The sequence below is a fragment of the Coffea arabica genome, chromosome 7e, assembly GCF_036785885.1.
Source record: "Coffea arabica cultivar ET-39 chromosome 7e, Coffea Arabica ET-39 HiFi, whole genome shotgun sequence".
In the NCBI taxonomy this organism is placed as follows: domain Eukaryota; kingdom Viridiplantae; phylum Streptophyta; class Magnoliopsida; order Gentianales; family Rubiaceae; genus Coffea; species Coffea arabica.
The window spans coordinates 15,219,982-15,237,671 of NC_092323.1; the positions used below are offsets into that span (position 1 = coordinate 15,219,982).

A 17,690-nucleotide genomic window follows, 5' to 3' on the forward strand; every position below is an offset into this window, starting at 1 on the left:
TTGGGTCTGTAATGAACTTTAAATGGGTCTAAATAAACATACAATTAAGCCCATTTAATTGATGGATAGTGGGTTGATTTGGTTCATCAATTTATATCGATTTAAAAATAAATATGCATTTAAATTCAATTTTTAGTGGATGTTAAGTGGACAAATTTGAATTTTTTTATCAATCTAATATTAAAAAAATGTCGTTATTTCTTGTTAAACAACGTGCAAAAAATAAGAAAAAATAAATAAAATTTCAAGTGAATCATAAATTGGTAATTGAATATGTATCTATACCCATTTCTTAAATAGATATAAATAGACTGACTCATTTTGACTTATTTATTAAATGAGTATAAATAAGTTGATCTAATTATATTTATTACTCAATTATGACCCGTCCAAACCCTCCATAATTATCCATTTTGACGCCTCTACTTAAAATTGTCGAAGTTCAATGGAACTATAACATTTGAGTCATTGAGGCGGCTCCCTCAAGTGGGGGTTGGTTATTGGATGTATGCACCACGGATGATTTATATCCATTAGAAACCTTATTGAGTTATCCACTTGTAGGCCTTTGAAAATACCAACTTGCAATAGATGATATGTGCGAAATCTGGTGTAAGTATAGATGCATGTCAGATATGTAAAAAGAAAATTTTGAATTTGAATACATGGGCTAATTCATAAAAAGTTTAAAATTAAGTAATTATATCTTTTTTCAAGCTATGGCTGATGGTGATCCAACCATCTACATTAGAAAATTTTGTTAGTGACATCCATATGGCTAGTGAGCAATAAGAAGTTTCAAATCACAAGTTGACAAAAACTTAGCAAAGCAATCCTAGGTCTGTGGTGCCACTTAATTGTTGTCTTGAGGTTCTGTCATTTATCAAGGAGTTATATTCTCATTCTTATTGAACGGACGACCAACTATTTTTAGGTTTATTCATTTAGCGCCTGTTTTTATCGGCCGTCGGCTAGGGTTCCGTCATGTCTAGAAGAGCCAAAATAGATAAACAATTCTATTTTCTGGCCTAAGTCCTTGGTGCATCTCTCCGTTGGGTGGTTCCCATTTATTTTTTGGAGGATTTTCTTCTTTGTCTTTCACTTCTCCTTGCCGGCCATTTGGCAACCTTATCTTCTTCCTTCCAGTAGACCAAGAGAACAATGAAGTATTTTTGGGCTTTAATATAGTTCTGATTTGTGTATTTTTTACAACATTTGGTGTTTCCCTAAATAATTAAGTTAGTATTCTTATATATTAAGCTGTTATATGTGAATAAAATTTACCTGTACGACAAAGTTACACAAAATCATTTAAGAAAGATATCAACTCAACATAAAAAGTCAACTAAATTCTTACTAAACTTGTCACATTCCAAACTTTGGATTAACTGTTTTTGGGGATATTTTTGAAAAATTTTGCTGTAGCAGAGTTTTTAGATTATATTTTGGGATATTTTTAGAAAATATTTTGGGATATTTAAGAGTAGATGAGTCTCTAGAATATATTTTGAGATATTTTTTAAAATTTTAAAAAAATTTAAACTAATTTTTAGATTACCTTTTAGAGTACTTTTTAAAATTTTTTATTATTTTTGAAAAACACTCCCATCCAAACAGAGCAATAATTTTCCACGACTATATTTGAAGCATTAATTGGGTACTCCCGATTTAAATTCTTCATAGTGGCCATCCGGGATTACAGTCACCTTCCTTGTAGCAGATCAAGAAAATGTACTTCTATTTCTAAAAGAAGAAAATTGTGTAGTACACGATTTCATTTGAACCGTTTAAAGGTTAAGAATCAGATTAAAAAAACGAAGCAGCATTGTAATAATTTTCTAAAACTAGAAATGCATTTGGAATTTCCCGAGTAATTAGATGCAAAGTTTTATGAGTGTACATTTTTTAAAAGTATTTGTTATACTTGGTTTTAAAAAAAATGAATTGTGCATGTGAACTTTGTCTGTCAATTTTATGCTTGTTTTCGTATAAATAAAATGCAAAAATTAGTAATGAATACAGCACTAAAATTTCTTTGAAAAAAAAAAATTCTATTCAGGTAAGTTAGTCAAAAAAGTTCCAATTTTTTTTGAGATTCTTTCCGAACAGGTTAAAATTCTCTGAGCTTCTTTCCGCACAGGTTAAAATTCTTGAGGAGGGAAAAAAATGACGGACTTCAAATGATATGAAGCTGAAGTGTTATAGCCGCCTTAATACAATAATAGAACAACAGGGAAAAGGATGAAATTTGACCACCCACTCCATAGGTATTGAAGAGGTCGTTTTTGCCCTGCTGGAGTGAGTCACCCGAGTTGGAGAAGACCTCTTATCCTGGGTAGTTATCTTAGATGAGGTCACCTGCTTAAATTGTAGGAGGGACTAAAGTCCCCGGTATAACTCCGAAACTTAAGTCAGTTCGGGAGTGAAAGAGTAATAAGTATAGAGAAGACTAGTATGCCTTTACCAGAAATTTGGCCGTCCCACTTCTCAGTAGAGGTGCTGAGTATTTATAGAAGTCAGATAGGAGAGAGGGACTGCTTGCACGGGTCCCTAGAGATCTGGCAGGGTCAGCGTATCAAGATGACTTGATGGACTCTGCGGAAAGGTACGCCGGAACAGTTGTGTGTCAGGCGGCGCATGTCAGGGCAGCTTTATCAGAAATGTCAGAGGTATCAGAGACCATGTTCCACAACTCCGGTTGCCAGGTCATTATACTTGACTTCGGCTTGGTGAGGGAAAACCTTGGCCGAGGCGGTAACTAGGCCGAAGTCGATTCCCGATGGTGAAAGGCCGAGGCAGTCGGAACGAAGAAACACAGGACGGGATCCCAGCTCTAGGCGAGCTGGAAATACCCTCCTCACTAAGCCCCCCAAGCTTCGGGAAGAGCGAGATCGTGGTCTCACGAGGTCATCACTTCCCGAGGCTGACACGCGTGTGGAATACGGAACAGGATTAGGACACGTCACGACTGTGGAGATGTGACTGGGGAAAGGTGAAACGGGGGCTGGCAGCTTTAACGTCGGATCAATACGATCGATTGTCAGGTGAACAGTACCTTCATTAATGAGGGGAGAGAGAGAGCTTTAGGGAATCCCAAAGATCGCGTCTCTTCGGTTTCCTCCTATGGCCTATAAATAGGGGTCTCTTTTCACCGTTCCATTTTTTACCAAAATTCGAAATCACCTCAGAGCTCCGTCTTTCTGCTTATTCATTTCGGCAGTCTTTCTGAACCACATCTTCTCCAGCAACTTCTTTCTGCATTCCCTAAGTAAGTTCACTTCTTCTCTTTGTGTTAATGGCTAGAACAGCTCGCACATTCAAAGAGACGGTGAGGCCTGACTTCACCGAGGCAGAAAGGCCCGACCCTTCCGAGGAGAGAACGACCTCCAACGCCGAGGAAGGAGGTGGGGAAGCGTCTGATCGAGCCCGGGGAGGAGGTGCGGAGGCATCCCGCCGATCTGAGTCTCCGGCAGAGCAGGCCGAAGAGATTGAGATCGATCCCGAGGTCTTGTACAATGATGACCTCGGGAATGAAGTCCCTAGGGACGTAGGTGTACAGGAGCTCTCCACTCCTCCAAACGTGGCCACGCTAAACTATGGCCAGATGCCGGCCTTCACCAGTGCGGTGGATCAAGCTTCCATAGCCGAGGTGATCCGCAAGTACCCGTGGAGGAGGGAGTACAGTATTTACCTCACGCGCCCACATCAGTCCGCCGCCCTGCCTCCAAAGGGTATGGTAGCTATCTACATAGAACAGCTGGAGGCCGGACTCAGGGTGCCCACCACAAGGTTTCTTCAGGACTGCCTGAGGTACTGGGGGGTGAGGATTACTCAGCTCACCCCAAATGCAATTCGTATCCTCGTCGGCTTCCAGCTACTCTGCCGACATCAAGAGATAGAGCCGAACGTCAACCTCTTCCGCCGTTGTTATTCACTCAAGAACAGTGGGAGCGAGAAGGGGTGGTTCTACTTCGGGAACAAGGTTCCCAAGTTTGTATATGATGCCCCGAGCTCAATAAAGGAGTGGAAGAATAACATTTTCTTCGTCCCGGCTGAGGACTTCCCCAGGGGATTCTGGTGGAGACCTCCCATTTCGGTCAAAGAAACCTCCCCGGGCAAATTGGAAGAACGCAACTTCCAAAAGTTGACGGGGTCGGGCCTGAAGATTAACTGTTGGGACTTCCCTGAAAGAGTGCTCGTGAAGGGCGAGCTCAGCCGAGCCTTGATCAGCTCGGACTTTCCCGTCCTCATCTTCACTAGGCTTCACATACCTCGTACTTTTCCACTTCTCACTTTCTTGTTTGTTTTCCTTGAATTCTAACTAACTTCATTTCGTGCTTCGCAGTAATGAGGGTTTCCGACCTGATTATCTCGGGAGAGGTCGAGGTGGCAAAGAGGCCAGCAAAAAAGCGCAAGGACGCTGGTGAGTCCTCTTCCAGGCCGGCTAAGAAGACCACTGCAGCGGCAGGCACTCGCGAACCTGCCGTGGTGATTATAGGTGAGGGGTCGCATACCTCGGACACGCCGGGAAGATCCAAAGCGTCCATTCCAGTGGGAGTTCCATCCCATGGAGTAACCATAGCCTCTCAACCTCGGGGGCGGGGTCGAGGTGCGACCGTTGTCCAGGGTGACTCCGTCTCGGGGAACTCATTATTCAACCTCCACCACGTGCCCTCTCTAGCAGCCGGGGAGGACAAGAGGCACTCCGGAGCACAATTTTGCCCGGAGTGGTCGGTCAATGTCAATGACCGCTGCAAGAATCCCCAGGTCGCGCACGAGCTCCTGGTGAATTCAGTCCTGCCACGGGACAATACTTACACCAGGAAACTCAATTCGGCCGAGCTGATGCAGGGCGCCTCGGTTTCTTGGGCTTCCACCACGGCGTTCCTCGCTGAGATGTACCAACGCTTTGGTGACTTCATAGAGACTTATGAATCCCCTGCCGAGCTCCAGAAGAAGATCGCCGACCTGGAGGGGAAACTAAAGGCCGTCGAGCTGGCACGTGACAAGGCCGAGGCGGCGAAGAAGAAGGCCGAGGTCTCGAATAACTCCCTCATAACTGCTCTTGATGAGGAGAGGGAGAAGAGAGCTCAGGAAGAACAATCATCCAAAGTGGCCATAGACACAGCCGGGGCCACCGCCGTGGAAGCATTCCGGAAGTCGGAGTCTTTCATTCGCGACCTCGGTGAACTCACTCGGCCGAGCTTCATGTTCAGCTATACGTCGGCCATTAATGATGCGGCACCCTTTCTTCCCCCTGAGCAGCTGGAGTCCTTCCAGAGTGCCTCACACTACAATGAGGATGCCAAGAAATTATGTGACCGCGTGGGTGAGGGCATCCAGGCTGGAAAGGACCTGGCCGAAGTCCGAGCTGAATTCAACAAGTGGCTCCAGGAGTTCGAGCTGGATGGTGACAGTGCTGAAGGGGACCAGGCCGGTGGAGGAGAGGAAGAACAGCAGGATGCTGGACAGCAGGATGCCGAGGCAGGCGGAGAGACCCTGGGAGGACAGGACCCCAGGGCAGGAGGTGCTTAGAAGCACTCATGTTTTGTAATAGAGGGCCGAGGTCAACTACGACCTCGACATTTCACTTTTGTAATTATGACCTCGGCCTTTTGCTTTTCATGCTTCAATAAAGTTGGGTTTTGCATATTGTCTTCTTTTCAATTGAGTTCAGTTTTTCTTTCTTTTAACTACTGCTTTGTCCCCTTATTTGTTACTTGTAATGAAATAAGAACGAGTGAGAAATAACTTAAAGAAGTGGACAGAAAGAACACGTACCCTTCAAGGGTAGTATAATTTAAGATTTTCAGCATGCCAAATTCGGGGTACCCGAGATCCATCTCGGTATGCCAATTTACGATATCCGTTTTGGCTGGATTCAACAACACGATATGGTCCTTCCCACTTTGGATTGAGTTTTTCCTGAGTCTCAGCTCGGCTAACCGAGTTCTTCCGGAGCACAAGGTCTCCCGGACTGAACCTTAAATGTTTGACCCGAGCATTGTAATAGCCAGTTAGGATATTTTTGTAGATCGCAACTTTGGCCGCGGCCATATCACGCTTCTTTTCGGCGAGGTCGAGGTCAACTTGCCGCTCCTCTTCATTGACTTCGGCAGCATACGCAGCCATTCGCGGGTTGGGTGTGATGAACTCGGCTGGAACGACGGTCTCAGACCCATAAGTTAGGGAAAACGGCGTTTCTTGAGTCGCTGACCTCGGCGTAGTCCGGTAGGACCACAGCACGCTAGGGAGCTCTTCCATCCACGATGATCCAGCTCGGTGAAGCCTGGTCTTGAGGCCATGGAGGAGAGTTCGGTTGAAATTTTCGGCTTGTCCATTCGCCTGAGGGTGCCCCACCGAGGTGAAATGTTGTTTGATCCCTAAGTTCTCGCACCATGCCTTGAAAGGGTTATCAGCGAACTGCCTTCCGTTATCCGAGATGACAACTCGAGGCAGTCCGAAGCGACAGACCACGTTTTTCCAGAAAAATTTTTGGACAGCCATTCCGGTGATGCTTCTCAGGGGCTCTGCTTCGACCCATTTAGTGAAATAGTCCACTGCCACCACCACGTAGGCATAGTTGCCTGGGGCTCTGGGGAATGGACCGATTATGTCAGTCCCCCATTGCTCGAATGGCCATGGCGAAGTGATGGGGATCATAAGATTAATCGGTTGGTGGTGCTCAGAGGCATGGTGTTGACAAGAAGGGCAACAAAGAACCATGACCTGGGCATCTACCCTCATGGTGGGCCAAAAGTACCCGAGGAGCAGAGCTTTCTTCACGAGCATCTTGAAGCCGACGTGGGCACCACAGAGTCCCTCATGAATGTCCTCGAGGATTCTCTCGCCTTCTTCCGGGGTGATACATCGTAGCCAGGGGCCGAGGTAGGATCTCTTGTACAAGAGGCCTTGCCGGAGGGTGTACCGAGCTGCTTTTCGTTGAAGCTTCCGTGATTCAGCTCGGTCTTCTGGGAGCTCACCCCGACTGAGATATCGAATCAGGGGCCCCATCCAGGTGTCCCCAGGGTAGACGGGGTACACGACCTCAGCTAAATATCCCGGCTCAGCTAGAACTTCTACGAGAACTGTCTTGTTCAGATCGGAGAAAGAGGTAGAAGCAAGCCGGGAGAGGGCGTCAACCCTTCTGTTTTGTGACCGCGGTATTCTTTGGATTGCAAAAGACTCGAAGTGTGCCACCAATTGAAGAACCTTGGAGAGGTACCAATGCATCACCTCATCCCTGGCCTCGTATTCACCTAGTATCTGGCACACAACGAGTTGGGAGTCGCTGTAGACCAAGATATGCGCGGCCCCGAGCTTTCGAGCTAGTTGTAAGCCGGCAATGACAGCTTCGTATTTGGCTTTATTATTTGAGACTACGAAATCAAACCTTAAGGCATACGAGCAAATTTCTCCTTGGGGATCTTCGAGGAGCAGGCCGGCTCCACTACCCTCACTATTGGATGAACCATCCACATGCAAGGTCCATCGTTGAGGCTCGGCGCTGGACGAGGTGACAGCCTGGGTTGTAGCCGGGATGGTCTCACTCACTTTCTCAAAAGTAAGCTCGGCAAAGAAATCCGCGAGAGCCTGGGCTTTAATTGCCGTGCGAGGCTCATAAGATAAGTCGTATTCTCCCAGCTCGATGGCCCATTTGGTGAGGCGTCCAGAGGCCTTCGGCCGCGATAGGACCTGCTGAAGTGGTTGGTCTGTCCTTAGGCAGACGTGATGGGCCAAGAAGTAGGGCTTAAGTCTACGAGCTGCATGGATTAAGGCCAGCACAAGTTTCTCCGCCTGAGTGTACCTGGTCTCCGGATCTCGGAGGACTCGGCTGACATAATAAACAGGTGTTTGGGCATCTTCCTCCCTTATCAGTACGGCACTTACGGCTTCAGCCACAGCAGACAGGTACAAGAATAACCTGTCCCCTGGACGAGGTGAGGTGAGTGTTGGGAGGCGGTTGAGGTAATCCTTCAACTGCTCAAACGCCCGTTGACACTCTTCCGTCCAGGAAAATTTGTCAGCTTTCTTGAGAACTTTGAAAAATGGCAGTGCCTTGGAGGCGGATTGTGATAAAAACCGGTTCAGGGCGGCCAATCGCCCCCTGAGCCTCTGGACGTCGCGGACGCACCGTGGTGGGGACATTTCTTGGATGGCTCTCACCTTGTCCGGATTTGCTTCAATACCCCGCCTAGAGACGAGGTAGCCCAGGAACTTTCCCGAAGTGACCCCGAGAACACATTTCTTGGGGTTCAGCATCATTCGTGTCTCCCGAAGAACTTCCAGGACTTCTTTCAGGTCGGCAAGGAATGTGGAGGTTGTCTGGCTCTTCAAGAGGACATCATCTACGTTAGCCTCGGCAGTCCGGCCGATTTGAGATTTAAAGGCTTGATTAACCAAGCGTTGATACGTGGCCCCGGCATTCTTCAATCCAAAAGACATGGTGGTGTAACAATATGTGCCTCTGTCGGTGTAGAAGGCGGTCTTCTCCTGATCCTCCGGACTCATCCCAATCTGGTGATATCCTTTGAAGGCATAAAAAAAGCAGAGGACATCATAACCCATTGCCGAGTCTACCAAGGTGTCGACCTTGGGCAACGGGTAGCAGTCCTTGGGGCAAGCCTTGTTGAGGTCGGTGAAGTCGACGCACATTCTCCAGTCCCCGGTGTCTTTCTTTACCATGACCGGGTTGGACAATCAGGTCGGATATTGGACCTCCCGGATGATCTTTGCAGGGAGGAGCTTGTCTACCTCCTCGCCCACAGCTCAGCTGCGCTCAGGGCCGAGGCGCCTTCTTTTTTGTTTGACCGGACGGACTTGGGGATCGACATTCAGCTCATGTATCATGAGATGATGCGGGACTCCTTGAACCTCTTCTGCGGCCCAAGCAAAGACGTCCCGGTACTCTTTGAGGAGGTCCACCATAGCTCTTTTGACAGGGCCGGGCAGTCGGGACCCAACACGAACTGTCTGGTCAGGCTTCGTGGGGTTGAGAGGGATCTCCTCCACCTCATCCCCAGTCTCCAGCCTTGGGATCTTCTCAGCTCGCTGAGGATCAATGCTATCTATCGAGAGGATATTTGACCTCTTCTCGGGCCTTGCCCCGGAGGTTGATGGGGAGGCTGCTTGTAGAGTGGCGAGGTAGCATTCTCGGGCAGCGCAGACGTCGCTGCTGACTTCGGCCACTCCCGCAGGAGTAGGAAACTTGAAGCTTAAGTGGTAGGTGGAGTATACTGCCCGCAAAGCATTAAGTGTTGGACGACCTAGGAGTAGGTTGTACGGCGAGTCAGCCCTAACTACTACGAAGTTAACGGGGATAGTTCTGCAGCGGGGGTGACGCCCTACAGTCACTGTCAAAGCCACCATCCCTTCGGGGTGCACAATGTGTCCCCCGAACCCAACAAGAGGGGTTCTCACCGGGGTTATGCACTCCCTAACCAGTTTAAGGCTCTCAAAGGTACGGAGGTACATGACGTCAACTGAACTTCCCGGGTCAATGTAAACCTTTTTCACGATGTAGTTATTGGTGAGGATTTCAATCACCAAGGCTTCATGACTGCTGGAGGCAGCCGGGACGGGGTCAGTAGGACCATAGGAAAGGACTTCGGACAGGCGAGAGCTCGATTCTGCCTGGTCCGGATTAGCCTGCCTGTAGGTCCTCTTCCGGGAGTTCTGGCTATCCCCTCCCGTCGGACCTCCGGCAATCGTATTGATGACCCCGACTATGTTGGATCCATACCCTAATCCATGTCCAGAAGATCCATCTCGGGGAGGCCTTTTTGTCTCCCTAGGTTCCTCTGGAGGCCTGCAACTGCTCCTAGAGGGTCGCCTTTCATCTCGGCGTTGATCACCCCGGCTATCTCGTCGGGGTTCATTACGTGGCTGTCCGCCACTTCGGCGGATGAACTGCTTCAGGTGACCCTGTCTGATGAGGTTCTCGATCTCTTTTTTGAGATCGTTGCAGTCCTCAGTTTCGTGCCCGACGTCCCGGTGGTACAGACAGTAGAGGTTCGAGTTCCTCTTGTCTCTGTTGCCGAACATTTTGGGAGGGGCTTTCCCGAGGTTGTTCTGTTCCATTACAGACAGCACGCGAGATCGGGAAGTGTTTAAGGGAGTCAGTTCGGATTCAGGAATGGGTGACTTTCCCTTTGAGATCCTGTCGAACACACTCCGGCGATCTCGGCCGGGACTCTGGAAGCCACTTCCTGTCCCCGCTTCACTTCAGCTAGGCTCCTTCCCTCTTCGGGCGTCAACCCTCGGGCGAGCAGGTTGGACTTCTTTTTTCATGCGGTTGAGGTCCTCGGCCTGTATGCCCTTCTCGACCTTCAACCACAATTCGTGGAGTGAACGGGGATACTTCTTGTGGATCCCCGTGTTGAATACCCCGGCAACGAGCCCATGGGTGAAAGCGGCAATGGTGACCTGCTCATTAGGGTTAGGTATCTGCACGCTTTCTTCGTGGAACCTCTGGACATACGACCGAAGTGATTCCCCCGGGTTCTGCTGCATATTCAGCAGATAAGCCGAGGTCCGGGTCGTCGGTCGGGAGGAAACAAAACGGTGAAGAAATTTCTCCACTAATTCCCCCAGAGTTGAAATGCTTCTAGGTTTTAGACCCCAGAACCATTTTCGAGCTGTCCCCTGGAGGAATACTAGAAAAGCCCGGCATATGACGGGATCAGGGATGCAATATAGGCGGAAGGCCGAGATGAAGGCATGAATGTGGTCTTCCGGATCACCTCGGCCGTCATAAGACGGTATCGAGGGAAGCTTGAAGTTGGGAGGAAGTCTCTCCTCGTTGATGTCATCGGTGAAGGGTGGATCCCTCTGGTAATCCACCCCGGCTCTCTCCATGGGCCGAGATTCCTTAGGTCGTCGGCCCAAAAGCCCTCTTGATAAAGACCTGGTCAGGGAGGATACCTTAGAGATGGCCTTGGAGAATGCTTTCTTCGAAGCACTTCGGCTCAAGCGTCTCCCATCGGACTCTTCTTCGGACGAACCTTCAGGGGATCCATCCGACTTCCTTTTAGAGGACTCGAGCTTTTGCTTGCCTTGTCTCTTGAGATACCTCCCTAACTCCTCGAAAATGTTAGGGTTCTCGGTCACAAACTCGGCCATACGGGTTATGGCTTCTCCGTTTGCGGGCTGGGTCCTTGGGGATTCTTGCCCTTCAGAGATACCTTCTTGCTGAGCTACATTACTCTGCTCAGCCCCAATAGTGAGAGCTTTCCTGCTCCTAGAACGCGTAGGCTTCATTCTTTGATGTCTTCGCGTTCCCACAGACGGCGCCAATTAAAGAGGTCGTTTTTGCCCTGCTGGAGTGAGTCACCCGAGCTGGAGAAGGCCTCTTATCCTGGGTGGTTATCTCAGATGAGGTCACCTGCTTAAATTGTAGGAGGGACTAAAGTCCCCGGTGTAACTCCGAAACTTAAGTCAGTTCGGGAGTGAAAGAGTAATAAGTATAGAGAAGACTAGTATGCCTTTACCAGAAATTTGGCCGTCCCCTTTCTCAGTAGAGGTGCTGAGTATTTATAGAAGTCAGATAGGAGAGAGGGACTGCTTGCACGGGTCCCTAGAGATCTGGCAGGGTCAGCGTATCAAGATGACTTGATGGACTCTGTGGAAAGGTACGCCGGAACAGTTGTGTGTCAGGCGGCGCATGTCAGGGTAGCTTTATCAGAAATGTCAGAGGTGTCAGAGACCATGTTCCACAACTCCGGTTGCCAGGTCATTATACTTGACTTCGGCTTGGTGAGAGAAAGCCTTGGCCGAGGCGGTAACTAGGCCGAAGTCGATTCCCGATGGTGAAAGGCCGAGGCAGTCGGAACGAAGAAACACAGGACGGGATCCCAGCTCTAGCCGAGCTGGAAATACCCTCCTCAGGTATCTTTCCATCTTAGCATATGCACAACGACATTACGTTCGGGCTATACTGGTAGTGTACAGTAAAACTTGTACTCTATCCGTTTTATTTAATTTGTTACATGGTATAAAGTACATTAATTCTTTTGCAGTAATGTTCAATTTAGTGGAAGATCAGTAGTTGAAACTGATCAATATTTATAACATGTTTGAGGAACAAAAAAAGGAAAGGGGGGCAGTAATATTTGTGAAAAATTAAATGAGATGAATAGATATTTCCATAGCAATATGAAGTTATAAATATCAAGGCAAATCCTTTGCAGGCATAGCAAGCAACTGTATTATTATATAGTCAATCTCATCTCCCTTCTCTCTTTTCATTTTGCTGAGTAACTTACGAAAGTAAAAGCTCTGAAAAATGGATTCTGAAAGCTGCAATAGTCTTTCTCCTAACCCTCATGTTTTTCTAGTGTCGTTTGCAGGGCAAGGACATGTTAATCCTCTGCTCAGACTAGGCAAGCTCCTTGCTTCAAATGGTCTTCTGGTGACCCTTTCAGCACCAGAGATCATTGGTGCACAAATTAGAAAGGCCAATAGTAATATCAGTACTGATGAGCCGACCCCAGTCGGTGATGGAATGATCAGGTTTGAATTCTTTGATGATGAAACAGAAGTGATTAGTGACTATGACCTGTACATTCTTCATCTTGAGTTCATTGGCAAGCAAAAACTCCCTGAACTGATCAAGAAACAAGAGGGAGAAGGTCGCCCTGTTTCTTGCCTAATTTACAGCATTTTTGTTCCTTGGGTTTGTGATATAGCCGAGACCCTTCACATCCCTAGTGCTGCATTTTGGATCGAGTCTTGTGCCTGCTTTTCAGCTTTTTACCACTATCACCATGGCCTTGTTCCTTTCCCCACTCAAGCTGAACCCCAAATCGATGTTCAACTGCCCTGCATGCCTGTGCTGATGCACGATGAGATACCGAGTCTCTTACATCCTTTCAACCCAAAACCAGTTATGATCAAGGCCATCTTGGGCCAGATCAAGAACCTATCGAAAAGTATTTGCATATTGATGGATACTTTCCAGGAGCTTGAAGATGATGTCCTTGACTATATGTCAAAGCTTTGCCCAGTCAAGCCTATAGGGCCATTGTTCATCAATCCCAAAGTCTCAAGCTCAAATATAAGTGTTGATATTTTGAAGGCTGATGACTGCATGGGGTGGCTCGACTCAAAGCCACCGTCTTCTGTCGTGTACATCTCTTTTGGAAGCGTCGTTTTCTTGAAGCAAGAACAAGTCACGGAGATTGCATATGGATTGCTGAATTCTGGGGTCTCATTCTTGTGGGTGATGAAGCCGCCCGAGAAACTATACTCCAGCAAGCCACATGTTTTACCAGATGGTTTCTGGGAAAAGGTTGGTGATAAAGGGAAGGTAGTGCAATGGAGTCCACAGCAACAAGTGTTGGCACATCCTTCCATTTCCTGCTTTTTGACTCATTGTGGATGGAACTCGACTCTGGAGGCACTTGCTTCTGGAGTGCCGGTTTTAGCTTTTCCCCACTGGGGTGATCAAGTCACCAATGCCAAGTACTTGGTCGATGAATTTAGAGTTGGGATAAGGATGTGTAGAGGAGTGGCGGAGGACAAAATTATTCCAAAGGAAGAGGTGGAAAAATGTTTGGTCGAGGCCACATGTGGTCCGAAGGCAGCAGAGATTAAAGAGAGTGCGTTGAAGTGGAAGAAGAAGGCTGAGGAAGCCGTGGCACTAGCCGGTTCCTCTAACCAAAATATGCAAGACTTTCTCAATCAAATCATCTTGAGATCCAAGGTCAAGCTGTAAAATACGTTCTCGTGCCACTGATGACACATGACCAAGTATGGTAGCATGAAACTATCAAATGTTAACTAAGGGTGGTGGATTTTGAAAGATGCCTAAATGTAGCAATTATGGACAAACTTATTTATAGGTCTATAAGTGGAGTCATGAACTTAGTTCACCTAACTATTTTATGGACTTTAGAAATGGTAAATGTAAGAAAAATTTTATTTGGGTTAGTGACCAAGTACTTAGTCTTTGAATTTTTTTTTTTAAGAGGATCGAAACTCAAGATCTCTTACTTGTAATTTTGCTCAACTTACAACCAATCCAATCCTCCTCCTACTTAGTCTTTGACTTGATAACACTAATTGGACAATAATTTCCCACCAATCTTATTTAGATAATATACTTCACAATCTTATTCAGAACATTTTCGTTGGTCAAAGATCATTATTAAACATGTTAAGTACTCAATTGATCTGGATTGACATAATTTTTCGTTCAATGTCTACAAACACAAACCGTGTATTGATTAGAAATTACACTGAACTTATTTGTTGCTGTATAGATGATAGCTTACTCTCCTCTCTATTTTAACCCTTCAAAAATGAAAAACAAAAAGAGGAGAATGAAAATCATACATTGTCTAAAAGAAAATGTTCATGGACTATAGCAATTATATATATATATATATATACATATATAGTTAAGGAAAACATCAAAAGATAGACATAGTGATTTGGATTACAACCAAAAAAGCATCAATAGCACATTTCTTGTCGTTAATAAATTAATTTTTTTTAAGAATTTTGATTCCTTTCCAACGTGACTCCATGCGATGAGAGGCATCATCTTGTGTATAAACTCCACACTTGAAGAAATGGTCACTTCCACCTCTCCCATCAGTTTCAAACATTTGGACTCCATCAATGAAAACTGTGACTTTGCTAGCTTCCACATCATGAATTACATTGAGTTTGAACCACCTGTTGTCGATGTTAGGGACTATGACAGGATTTTTATAGTATGAGAGGTTTCCATTGTAAACTCTAAGCATTAGAGTCGTAGCATGAAGCTGTGCTCCAAAGACTTGCATGATGCACACACCAGATGTTCCAGATGGTACATATCCATAACCTTCAAATTGCCAAACCCCCGAAGAGTAATCGTAACCCTGAAAGCAAATTAGTGAGAAAAAGATAATCACCATGTTTCTTTTAATCTGTAGAAGGTCTACAAAAAAGAAAGGGTGAAAAACAAAATGTTAGAGATACATGTTACTTTTATTTCTTTAAGCTGCTATATGGACTTTAGGAGACAGGTTATACCAACTATGTACATGGTTTCGCAAAACACAGCAGAAGATTATGTATTTGATAAAACAAAAAGTGATTGTCTCGTCTTCGAAAGCTCATAGGTCTTGGGATGTTTTCCTCCCTTCTTTCCTTTAGATTCGGATTTTGGCTCTCAATAATTGATACGACTCTTGACGAGGAGCTGTTTATTGTTTGATTATTTCATCTGATTATATATTTTGATTTTTAATGATCAATTTTCTTTTTTTGGTTGATGTTCTCGTCTAGTACTTTTGCGTCTAGGTTTTATATTTTTCTTATAGCAAAGGATTTAATACCGAAGAGTAGTTTTGATTAATTTTCATTATTCTCTATAATTACTTTTCACAATTAACTTTAACAAAATCTACTGCAATCAAGAACAAGCTCAAAACCCTTCACTACTTTACAGTGATCTCTTTGTAATTAAATTAATTAACTTGATCAATAATTTCAAACCTTGTGCCTCGAAGCCTATTAACTAGTGAAATGATCACGCTGTGTGCTTCAAAATTCAAAAGGTGCAAAACTTGTTTGTGTTAGAGAAAGTCCAATTTCAGAATTTACCCTTAAATTTTCAGATAAGCACCATACGTAATTGCTTTTACAAAACATATGCAGACTTGCTACCTTTTTTTTTTGTTCCATATAAAACTTGACCAATATGGCAATCATAAATTTAGCTGCAATATGTAAACTTACCTCTATTCGAAGTTCAGTACGAGGTCTGGTATTGCTCGCAGGAAAATGAGGTTTATCGGTATCGAAAACCCACATTTTATGAACTCCATCAACGTACGAATATCGCTGATCTACTGGCACGTTATAAGGTCTTTGAATTTCAAAGTTTGATTGATTTAGTGGAAGAGAAACGAAGCCATCAGTTGGATCAACAACCTTCAAAGCTTCTGTTTTGTGATATATTGTTACATTGATGAAAAGGGTGAACAAGAAAGTGGTTAAAAGCTGAGGAGAAGAGGCCATTGAGTTTGTTTTAGATGAAATGTCGATGGAAGAGAAAAGCTAATCAGGGCCTGAGATTTATAGGCAGCCTACAATTGAAGGTGCAGATTAATTATGCCATTGCATTCATTGGTCTATTATATATTCTCATGGGGTGAAATCCAGAGGCAATTAACCTTTCTTTTTACTGAAGAATTCTTTACGTTCGGTTGATGTTTCAGTTGTGGTATGTGACAAAATTTCAGTCAGAGGATTTACAAAGTATTTGGAAGAAACCAAATTGTTGGAGAACAGAATCAAACTTACAATGTTTCCTTTGAGGTATACATTATATTAAGGTTTTAATGTTACTGCTTTCTATCAAATAAGATACTAAGGCTCTAGTTAGATTCTAGTGTTGGTGTCTTTTTTTTTTTTTTTTTTTAAAACAAATTGCTATATTGAGGGGCAGAGCTACATTAACAATTTTGCAGAGTTTATAGAATAATCATAAAAAATTTACAGAGTTTTTAGATTTTTGTCACAATTGCTCCCCTCAATTCTAAGAAATATCCTTCTCCCTTGAAATTCCCCACCTATATTTTGAAAAATCCTATTCCCCAAATAACCAATAACTTTAGACATCTCTCCTTTCGGTACAATTGTTTCAAAGCTAATTAAAGAAAAAAAATTAATACTACTTGAATAAGTAACAAATTTATAAAAATGTAAAAATGACTTAAAATAAATACATAATTTCAAATCAAAATATCTCATTGCATAGTAATTTTATCATTTTTAATGTATAATATTGTCTTCACTGACCAAAGGTTCTGACTCCATCATTGACTATAAAACTTTTTTTGCATAAAGGTGTATTAAAAAAAGGATTAATTTTTTATACATTGACAGCGTATACACTTTCACTATTAGATGCATGACACATAATTCAAATTTGAATTTGAAACTCAAATTTTGCATATGTATCGTATATCCAACCATGATAGTGTATGCATCGTCAATATATATATAAGATTTACTCTAAAAAAAAGCGGAGTAGGAGTACCATTTTGAAAGTGTTTCATAAGAAGAGCGGAACCAAATAGTGAAGATCTGCTCGTGTATATAGTGAAGACATGCGAGACAATGATCCCCTATTAACCAGAGAGTCAGGAAAATATAGTAGTTAAAATTATACTAAAAAAGATATTGAGCAAATTAGACAATTGTGGCATATAAAACGAGATTGTTTGTTAAGGAATTCAAATTAAAGTATGTTACTCAACTAGGGTAATTTTTTTTTGGTCCTCAAAATCCAAATCACAAAAAAAAAATAAAAATGAAATTAACAGCTCTACGTCCTTCCTACCCTCAATTGTTAGGCACAAGATTTGAACTCTGTATCTGACAGTGAAGATAACCGCCGAGCATATTCACCATAGAATACTGCAAACTAAATGTTAAGGGGTTTCTTTTCTGTCTTGAAATTGAAGTATTTATTGGAAAAAGAGAAAGTTGTCTTGTTAGAAGATATTCTTGCCTTTACAAAAGAATTTACAGAATGAAAAATGCTTGACTTTAAGACTCAAATAATGCATGCAACTTCCATTCCAATTTGTCTGGGGGATAGCGCACTCAAGAAGTAGAAAAAAGAGTAGCAGGCTACAAATAATACGGCAACAACTATTTGGGTGTGTACCCCTCAATCCACGCACAATCAA

The 17,690-nt window shown here is 44.3% G+C and overlaps 2 protein-coding genes across 2 annotated transcripts; one reads left to right on the top strand and one right to left on the bottom strand.

The window, feature by feature from the left end:
• Window positions 1–12,283: 12,283 nt before the first annotated feature.
• LOC113700586 (gallate 1-beta-glucosyltransferase 84A24-like) lies at window positions 12,284–13,714 on the top strand. The gene has a single exon (XM_027221058.1). It carries the CDS (start codon window positions 12,284–12,286, stop codon window positions 13,712–13,714), a length of 1,431 nt encoding a protein of 476 aa, XP_027076859.1.
• A 621-nt stretch (window positions 13,715–14,335) lies between these two features.
• On the bottom strand, window positions 14,336–16,085 carry LOC113700587 (citrate-binding protein-like). Its single transcript, XM_027221059.2, has 2 exons — window positions 15,730–16,085; window positions 14,336–14,867 (listed from the first exon to the last, which is right to left on the bottom strand). The coding sequence occupies exons 1-2, from the start codon at window positions 16,009–16,011 to the stop codon at window positions 14,484–14,486; spliced, it is 666 nt and encodes a 221-aa protein (XP_027076860.1). The 5' UTR covers window positions 16,012–16,085; the 3' UTR covers window positions 14,336–14,483.
• Window positions 16,086–17,690: the final 1,605 nt, after the last annotated feature.

Excerpts from the sequence above, each read along its gene's own strand:
- LOC113700586 (XM_027221058.1), top strand. The coding sequence starts at position 12,284 with ATGGATTCTGAAAGCTGCAATAGTCTTTCTCCTAACCCTCATGTTTTT.
- LOC113700587 (XM_027221059.2), bottom strand. The coding sequence starts at position 16,011 with ATGGCCTCTTCTCCTCAGCTTTTAACCACTTTCTTGTTCACCCTTTTC. Across the intron at positions 14,868-15,729 it reads GTACTGAACTTCGAATAGAG|GGTTACGATTACTCTTCGGG; the intron begins GTAAGTTTACAT and ends ATTTGCTTTCAG.